The sequence below is a fragment of the Merops nubicus genome, unplaced genomic scaffold (genome assembly GCF_000691845.1).
Source record: "Merops nubicus isolate BGI_N331 unplaced genomic scaffold, ASM69184v1 scaffold5246, whole genome shotgun sequence".
Classification (NCBI taxonomy): Eukaryota; Metazoa; Chordata; class Aves; order Coraciiformes; family Meropidae; genus Merops; species Merops nubicus.
Genome location: NW_008616851.1, coordinates 13,698 through 23,502, shown reverse-complemented (window position 1 = coordinate 23,502; position 9,805 = coordinate 13,698). Strand labels below are relative to the sequence as shown.

At 52.7% G+C, this 9,805-nt stretch overlaps 1 protein-coding gene across 1 annotated transcript in view; it reads right to left on the bottom strand.

Annotated features, from left to right (window-relative positions):
* Positions 1-4,724: 4,724 nt before the first annotated feature.
* Positions 4,725-9,805, bottom strand: part of RRM1 (ribonucleotide reductase M1) — an 18,302-nt gene continuing 13,221 nt past the window's right edge. The window contains exons 14-18 of the mRNA XM_008942945.1: positions 9,276-9,352; positions 8,719-8,854; positions 7,421-7,516; positions 6,290-6,478; positions 4,725-5,087 (exon numbers count right to left, since the gene is read on the bottom strand). Coding sequence (XP_008941193.1) covers positions 4,899-5,087; positions 6,290-6,478; positions 7,421-7,516; positions 8,719-8,854; positions 9,276-9,352 — 687 coding nt within the window. The 3' untranslated portion in view covers positions 4,725-4,898. The remainder of the gene's footprint in view (positions 5,088-6,289; positions 6,479-7,420; positions 7,517-8,718; positions 8,855-9,275; positions 9,353-9,805) is intronic.

The following is a 9,805-nucleotide window of genomic DNA, read 5'->3' as shown; positions in this document are numbered from 1 at the left end:
GTGACCCAAGGGCAGGAGCTGACCTTGTTCCGATAAGGTTGGTAAGAAAAGAATGCACGTATCAGAGACTGGGGGCAGGGTCTGTTTCCCTGAAGGACACGGAGCTGGAAGGGGCAGGGCAGGAGGTAAAAGCCTTTTCTGAAGTGCAGAGACTTGCTTCTGTCCGTGACCACCAAAGGACAGATGAGGAGCTGAGCTGGCAGTGCTGACAACCCCGCCGGGAATTCGCAGAGCTCTGAGTGACAGTAATGAAGGGCGAGAAGCTGCGCTCGGCTCTGCCGAGTCACACATCACCCCCAGAACCCCAGACAGGAGACACGGATCAAAAGCTGGGGGATGAAACACGCACCTGAGCAGGCACCTGGGGAGGAGGGAGCAGGAACGGGTTTGCTATGAATAAAACATCCTCTCTTGGAATCCAGGCTGTCTGCTAGACACAGAGCCTGGGATCAGCCTGACAATGAAAACAGGGAGGAGAAAAACAACTCAAAAGCACATTTAGGATGGAATACACCGTGTAGAGGCAGCACAGATCTACTAGGTCTCCCTGGCACTGCAGGGGATGGGGTCCTGACTCCCCAGCTATCTCCCTGGCTTTACCTTCTGCATCACCCAGCCTCCAGCCCACCACCTCTGGCTGCTGAACGCAGTAGCACCCCAAACCCCGGCATCGTGGGGTTGGAAAGGACCTCTGGAGATCACCTTCTCCAACCCCCCTGCTCCAGCAGTTCACCCACAGCAGCGTGCCCAGGATCACATCCAGGTGGGTTTGGAATCTCTCCAGAGCAGGAGACTCCACAGCCTCTCTGGGCAGCCTGCTCCAGGCTCGGCCACCCTCACACCAAAGAAGGTTCTCCTCCTGCTCAGGTGGAACCTCCTGGGTTCCAGTTGGTGCCCGTTGCCCCTTGTCCTGTCACTGGGCACCACTGACAAGAGTCTGGCCCCAGCCTCTTGCCCCCCAGGGCCCTTTAGCTCTTGCCCAGCATTGATCAGATCCCCTCTGAGGCTTCTCTTCAGCAGCTCAGCAGCCCCAGGGCTCTCAGCCTGTCCTGGCACAGAGATGCTCCAGGCCCCTCAGCAGCTTTGCAGCCTCCACTGGACTCTCTCCAGTAGTTCCTGGTCTCTCTGGAGCTGGGGAGCCCAGAACTGGCCACAATATTCCACAGAGCAACTGCCAGCAGAGAATCCCATGGAAGTTTCAGTATGACATTAGGAGGGATGACACTCCAAATAGAAGTTGAAAACCAGGAAAGCTAATTTACTAACCTGAGTCTCCTAAATCTGGGATAATATCCCCATGAATGAGTTAAGCTGTGGCACAGGAGAAACGCTGCATTAGCTGAGAAATCAACAATGATGCTCAAACTTCCCAATGTTGGGGAGAAAAAACAGTCTCCCCTGCCAGTGTGACAAAGAAGTCAAGGTTTAAAAAAATGAATGCTGAAAGTGGAGGAGAAAACAGATAAACAACCTGGATGGGGAATGGAGGGTGATGAGGGCAGTCTGGTGGGCCTGGAGCATCTCTGTGCCAGGACAGGCTGAGAGCCCTGGGGCTGCTGAGCTGCAGAAGAGAAGCCTCAGAGGGGATCTGATCAGTGCTGAGCAAGAGCTAAAGGGCCCCAGGGGGCAAGAGGCTGGGGCCAGACTCTTGTCAGTGGTGCCCAGTGACAGGACAAGGGGCAATGGACACCAGCTGGAACCCAGGAGGTTCCACCTGAGCAGGAGGAGAAAATTCTTTGGTGTGAGGGTGGCCGAGCCTGGAGCAGGCTGCCCAGAGAGGCTGTGGAGTCTCCTGCTCTGGAGAGATTCCAAACCCACCTGGATGTGACCCTGGGCACCCTGCTGTGGGTGACCTGCTGGAGCAGGGGTTTGGATGAGATGATCTCCAGAGGTCAGTTGTAATGCTCACCATGCTGGGAGACCCACGCTCACTGCTCTGGCACAGCCCTTGGGTCAGAGGCCGTAGCTGCAGCCTCCATTATCATCTCCTGGCAGTCCATACTCCCTCTGTTATGGAAGACGAGTCATCACTCACCTGCTCCAACCCAACACCTCCCATCTGTTGGCAGTAGCAGTGGCAAGGCAGCACAGTCCAAAGCAACAGAAGTGATTCCCTCAGCCTGACAAGAAGCACAGCTGGATGGTGGCTACACCTGGACAGCAGTTGAACAGCCCCCTTCTATGAGCAAACCTGCATCCCCTGAACTACAACTGATTAAGTCCATAGTATCATGAAATTGTTTCGGTTTGAAGAGACCTTCAAGATTGAGTCCAACTGCTCCCCCAGCACTGCCAGGTCCCCACTGACTCATGTCCCTCAGCACCACATCTCCACGGCTTGGAAACCCCTCCAGGGATGGGGACTCCACCCCTGCCCTGGGCAGCCTGATCATAGAACCACAGAATGGTTTGGTTTGGAAGAGACCTTGAAGATCGCAACCCTTCAACCCCGCCCCCTAGCCCAGGAGGCCCAAAGCCCCATCCAACCTGGTCTTGAACCCCTCCACTGACGGAGCACCCACAGCTTCCCTGGGCAACCTCTTCCAGTGTCTCACTGCCCTCATAGTGAAGAACTATGAGATCAAATAATATGAACTTAGTCCAATCAAAGCATCCTACATCTGGAATCTCCCAAACCTAAGAAACCTTCCCTTTGTGGAAGCTTCCTAAATAAAACAAAAGGGCTGGAAGTGCTGTCTGGAGAGGACTCTGGCTATGGAGAGCACAAGGCTCAAGGGCGGGGTCTCAGCCTGTCTCCCTGCTCACCACCACCCAGACCCCATCCGGCAGCCCACAATCATCATGGTACCACTACAAGCCCTTTAGGTTCCCTCATTCTCCCCTTGCTCCAGTAACCATACACAGTCAAGTCACCACCAGTTTGTCTTGAGCCTGGTAATCCCCTTTGTTTTTTTTTTTTTTTTTTCCCTGTCTGTAGCTCAGATCTATTTCCTGGAGAGCAGCAGCCTCTGGCTGTCACACGGGGAGATGCTCCAGAGGGAGCCTGCTGGGTGAGTGTTGCTTTAGAACAACCACAGCAGAGACAGAAACCTGTCAGAACAGGAACTGAGCAAAACTGACCTCTGTGCCAGGACAGGCTGAGAGCCCTGGGGCTGCTGAGCTGCAGAAGAGAAGCCTCAGAGGGGATCTGATCAATGCTGAGCAAGAGCTAAAGGGCCTCCAGAGGGCAAGAGGCTGGGGCCAGACTCTTGTCAGTGGTGCCCAGTGACAGGACAAGGGGCAACGGGCACCAGCTGGAACCCAGGAGGTTCCACCTGAGCAGGAGGAGAAACTTCTTTGGTGTGAGGGTGGCCGAGCCTGGAGCAGGCTGCCCAGAGAGGCTGTGGAGTCTCCTGCTCTGGAGAGATCCCAAACCCACCTGGATGTGATCCTGGGCACCCTGCTGTGGGTGACCTGCTGGAGCACAGGGGCTGGAGATGACCCCCAGAGGTCACTTCCAACCCCAGCCATGCTGGGATTCTCTATTTGCAGTGGTGCCTTGTAGGAGAAACCACAAGAAGAAACAGGGCAAGTGCTTGACTGAAAACCAAGATGGAAGAGGTGAGGACTGACCTGCAGCTGTCACAGATATGCCCTGTAACCTCAGCCCATCTCCTGTGCACCTCGCACGGACCTGATGTCCCTTCAGCCCCTTCCTCATGTTTACAACTCAACATTCATCTTCCAAATAACACCAAGAAGCAGATGCCCCACTGAGTTTAAAGAAAAACCCACATGGTTCTGCTGAAATCTCTCATCAAGGGCCTTCAGGATGTTCTCTGGAAGGAACCGTGGAGGAGATGCAGAGCTGACAAACAAGGCCCCAGCCTCCAGCTGCTGCTGTTCACTTGTAATCAAAACCAATATTAAAAAAGGGTTCCTGAGATACCACTGCTCATTCTTTCACCATTCCACATTTTATTGAGGCTGGTGGGATTAAAGGGCTCGTTGTGTGGTACAAGAATTCAATAAATACTTGAGAACTGGATGATGAGGCCCCATCACGACAGAGCGGGGAGCTGAGTACATGGACAAGTAAAACTGGATTAATTTTTAAAGATCTAATAACGAGCTGGGGTGGATTAATGCAACTCTTGAAAATAGAAAAAAAAACCAATCCAAGCTGGTGTGTGCACTTCAGGTGGTGCTGGGGCCAAGGACAGTGTGGAAGCCCAGCAGGAGAAAACTGAGCAATAAATTGGTGTTTTCAACCCAGAATAAACCATGCTGCAGCAGTTCTGCCATTTCCTGGTCAGAACTGCAAAGGAGGCGTTTTGACTACACTGGATGGAGAAGATGAACTCTCTGGGTAGCAACCCACCACTGGTCTCTGCTCCTTCAAAAAGCTTTTTGGAAAGGGACGAGGAAGGGACAAGGGGAGGAAGGAGTGGTGGGGCAGGTCTCAATGGCAGAGGTGCAGCTTTCAGAGCTTCACACAAACCGCTCCTTTGCCTTGACAGGTCACAGCCCAAGAGCACAGCCCACCTCCAAAAGGTATCAGGCAGCCCCACACCTTCCACTGAAGACACATGTAACAGTCTTTAGTAAGTGAGAAGAATTGTCTGAAGTCCCCAGGGCAGATGTTTTGGGTACATTGCATTACCATGTTCCCACCTGCTCAGAAACCCTGCCTGGAGGGTTCAAGATCAGACCACGCACGAGCACTTAAGTTTTCAGGAAGCCCAGCTACTAAATCACTACAGAAACTTCTCATGCAGCCCCGTCATACCTGTGCACCAACCCCCAGCTGGGCAGGGAAGCTACACCAGCACTACTGCGACCCCCCTCCTGCCACAGCTCCAGCAAAGCCTCATGACCTGACGTTCTACTCGATGCTTCTCTGCCAGAGGGACTCCAGCCAGGTGGAACGGCTTTGCTGGCACTGCAGGGCAGGTCCCTTAGGAGCCACACATCATACACTCCTCCCGGTTCTCCAGGGAGCACACCATGGCTGCTTTATTCCTCTCCTTCTCCTCCTCTTCCTTGGAAGCCTTCTCCCGCTCCCTGAGTTTCTCTTTGTTCAGGGTGAACTGGATGGGGTTAGCAGCTGGTTTGGTCCTTAGATAGTACATGCCAGTCTTCAGCCCCTGCAGAGTGAAAGCATGAGGTAAAGAGTTTCAGCTCTACCAGTCCCAACCAGCTGGAACTCTGGCAAGAAGCACAGGCAAGGTCTGAACTGTGGAGGACAACCTCCCTTACCCTGTACCACCACTGCAGCCTCAGTCACAGTCATGGACTGGTTTGGGTGGGAAGGGACCTTTCAAGGGCATCTCATCTAGCCCCCCTGCAGGGAGCAGGGACATCTGCAACTAGAGCAGGTTGCTCAGAGCCCCGGCCAACCTCCCCTGGAATGGTTCCATCCACCACCTCTTGGGGCAGCCTGGGCCAGGGGCTCACCACCCTCAGTGTCAAACATTTCTTCCTTCTCTCTAGTCTCAATCTCCCTCTTTTTAGTTTCAAACCATCCCCCCTTGTCCCGTCCCAACAGACCCTGCTCAAAAGTCTGTCCCCAGCTTTCCTGTAGGTCCCTTGAAGTCCTGCCAGGCCACCAGAAGTTCTCCCTGGAGCCTTCTCCTCTGCAGGCCGCCCAAGCCCAACTCTCTCCTGCTGGGCTCCCAGCATAGGGGCTGGAGATGACCCCCAGAGGTCACTTCCAACTCCAACCATGCTGGGATTTTCTATTTGCAGTGGTGCCTTGTAGGAGAAACCACAAAGAGAAGAAACAGGGCAAGTGCTGGACTGAAAACCAAGATGGAAGATGGACTGACCTGCAGGTGTCACAGATCTGCCCTGTAACCTCAGCCCATCTCCTGTCATGAGCCCCCCTCAGGTCATTGCTGGGGCTCCCCTGGCCCCGCTCCAGCAGGTCCCTGTCTCTGCTGTGCTGAGAACTCCAGAGCTGCCCCAGCACTGCAAGGGGGTCTCCCCAAAGCAGGGCAGAGGGGCAGGATCCCCTCCCTGCCCTGCTGACCTCACAGAATCACAGACTGGTTCAGGTTGGAAGACACCTTTCTAGACCATCTTGTCCAAGCCCCTTGCCATGAGCTGTGGTCAGGTTGCTCAGAGCCTCATCCAACCTGATCCTGTCCAGTAGCAGCGAGGATTGGTGGGAGCAACGCTACAAGCATCTGCAGCTTCATTGCTCTGGAGATATTCCACGAGCAACACCAGATTCTTGGAAGGAAACAACCGTCTACCCTTCTAAGAACCAGCAAGACCAACTTTTCATGCAAGAACTTATCAGCCCTCGTTTGTTATCTGTCCTGGCCAAGCTGCCCTGGGCAGGTACCTGCTTCCAGCCGTAGAAGTGCATGCTGGTGAGTTTGCCATAGTTGGGTTCGGCGATGTGGATGTTGAGAGACTGGCTCTGATCGATGAAAGCTCCTCTGTCCGCTGCCATCTTGAGGATGGTTTTCTGGGAGATCTCCCACACTGTCTTATAGAGCTGCTTCAAGTCATCAGGAATCTCGGGTATGTTCTAAAAGGAACAGGAAGAGGTTTCCAACGTGGGGCAACCCAAAAGTTCCTATTTACAAAATCAATTTCTCCACTAGTTGCTGAGACTTCAGCAGTCCTGACTAGAGCAAAGGGAGTTTGCAGCTGAACTCTCTCACTGAATCATGGAAGCATTTTGGTTGGAAGAGACCTCTAAGATTATCAACCAAACTATTGCCCCAGCACTGCCAGGTCCCCACTGACCCGTGTCCCTCAGCACCACATCTCCATGGCTTGGAAACCCCTCCAGGGATGGGGACTCCTCCACTGCCCTGGGCAGCCTGATCACAGAACCACAGAATGGCTTGGGTTGGAAGGGACCTTAAAGACCCAACCCCTTGCCATGGGCAGGGACACCTCCCACTAGATCAGGTTGCTCCAAGCCCCATTCAGCCTGGTCTTGAACACCTCCAGGGATGGAGTAATTCACAGGTTCCCTAGGCAACCTCTTCCAGTGTCTCATCACCCTCATAGTGAAGAACTATGAGATCAAATAATAATAAGAACTTAGTCCAATCCAAGCATCCCATGTCTGGAAGCTCCCAAGCCTAAGAAACCTTCCCTGTTGAACTAAGACAGCATCTTCTGGGGAACTGGAAAGAAGAAGCTGTTTGCAAACAGATTGTCATGGTCTGGCCTTAATAGCTGTGAGGTCTTACAAAAAGCCATCCAGAAACCTTCACGAGTGGGATGTGTTTTGTTAGCATGACTCCAACAGTCACAGCAGCATTTCAGCCTCCAGCAGCACAAAATCATCCCACACCGACACTCATACAGGTAACTTCTGGGTCTGGATGCCACAGCCTCAGGCCCTGTCTCAAACCCCCTCCCTACTACGAAATTAGCCCCTTAGAATCTTCATGAGAAATGGGAATCCAAAAATTTGCAGAACCTGCCTAAAGAACCTGCCTGGTTTCACACATACCTGGATAGAGCCATTGTGGGCAATGATTTGGTTCTTCATCTCCTCATTCCACAGGCCCCTCTCTGTGAGATCCTTCAACAAGTGTGGATTCACCACCTGCAAGAGACAAAGAACAAAAGTGCTGTCTACTCTGCTGAGCTACACGCCCTGGCTGACACCAACCCAGGGCAAAACTTGCAGCACAGTAGGACCATAGAATTCTTTTGGTTGGAAGAAACCTTTAAAATCATCAAGTGAAACTGTCTAGTAGCCCTACACTTAACCTACACAGTGGAGCAGATTAATAAACCCTTTGTTCTGACCTTACCACATGTCTGATTTGACTCTGCAGCACGGAGGAAATGGGGTGCTTTACCTGCCATCGATGAGGGGACACCTCAAAGGAGACAGACAGGCCAGACCTCCATCGAATCCTGGAGTCAGTTTTGGGCTCTTCCCTCCCAGAAGGACCTTGAGGGGCTGGAGCGTGGCCAGAGAAGGGCAACGAAGCTGCTGGGGAAGGGTCTAGAGCCCAAGTGTGGGGAGGAGCAGCTGAGGGAGCTGGGGGTGCTGAGCCTGGAGCTGTGGAGACTCAGGGGAGACCTTCTGGCTCTCCACAGCTCCCTGACAGGAGGCTGGAGCCGGGTGGGATTGAGATTTCTTCTCCCAAGTAACAGGATAAGAGGAAAGGGGCTCATGTTACCCCAGGGGAGGTTGAGGTTGGCCCTGAGGAACAATTTCTTGCCCTTGAGGGTTGTCCAGGGCTGTGCCATGCTGCCCAGAGCAGTGGTGGATCCCCCATCTCTGGAGGGGTTTCCAAGCCGTGGAGATGTGGTGCTGAGGGACATGGGTCAGTAGGGACCTGGCAGTGCTGGGGGATGGCTGGACTCCATAAGCTTCAAGGTCTTTTCCAAGAAGAACAACTCTATGGTTCTATGATTCCACATGACCTCTTTAGAGCTATCAGAGCTCTACATACAGCTCTCCTGAGGACTGCCCAAGGCAGCACTGTGCTCTCCATTACTCCTCCCATAACATTCACATCCCTTCAATTATTTCACTGACCATCACTCATTCTGGAATTACTCCTGAAGACCATCTTGAGGCCGCAGAAAGTTGTGTTTTGTTTTGTTTTGGTTTTTTTTCCCAGATGGAAGCAGCCCCTGAAGCAGCCCCTTCTTTACAATTTTGCACATGCCACCACAACTGTTGTTGACTGAACTGACACCAAGCTGTGGGCTCCACCTTGTCTTTGTTAGTGGCAAAAGTCATCGAAGAGCTGCAAAAAGAGCAGCTCTTTCCTGGGCTGCCTCACTTACCTGAAACTCTCCTGAGAGGACTCTGCGTGTGTAGATGTTGCTGGTGTAGGGCTCGATGGATTCGTTGTTGCCCAGGATCTGAGCAGTGGAAGCTGTTGGCATGGGTGAAATGAGGAGGCTGTTCCTGACACCGTACCTAGTGACAACACTCAAGAGTTAGGAAGTGAGATAATGCAGAAAAGACCCACAACCAGCCCAGTTTGTAAGGCCAGTATATGGAACTCTCAGCTCCCATGCTCAGAAATATTCACAGGGCAACCTGCAAACCCTCAGATTACCTGCAGCAAAAAAAAGGGAAGCTCCATGAAAGTTGTAACACAGCAACATAACCAAAGTCTTTGCTATTTTCATCTTTAATCAGAAGCTTCCCCAAATTCCTCAGTCATGAGATAGGGCACATGGAAAAAATAGATCTGTCCCAACTCCACAGTGCCCAGGGAAAACCAAATCAGCAGCCCATGAGGAGGCACAAGAGGCAGCAGATTGAGAGACTACATTTAAAAATTAGAGCCACACAAATTGAATAAATTCATTACAGGTGCTCAGCCTCTACTCACCTTGCAATCTTCTCCTTCAAGGCCTTCCAGTCCCACAGGTCCGAGGGGGTGACGTTCCACATGTCGTACTGCAGGACCTGGAGAACAGAGGGTGCTCCAAATGAGGCAAGGAGGCTCTTCTCTACTCTTTAGAACTCACCTTCTCAATCAGCCTGTTGTTCCTCTGGACTATGCTCTACAATTCACCCGCAGCAAAGCTCCTGTCTTGTAATCTCACAAGCACTCAGAAGCCTTTTAATTGTGCTAATGGGAACAGTCAGCCCAGGATGAGTCTTCTCTTGCTCCCTGCTTCAGCTTCACTCACACATTTCCCACCACACTTCAGAAGCCTTAAGGCGGGAGTCACAGAATCACTTCAAAAACACTTTGGTTGGCAGGCAGCTGGAGATGAGGCAGTGTGTGCCCAGGGGGCCAAGAAGGCCACCAGCATCCTGGCTTGGGTCAGCACCAGTGTGGCCAGCAGGAGCAGGGCAGGGATCATCCCCCTGCCTGGGCACTGGGGAGGCCGGACCCTAAATCCTCGGCTCAGT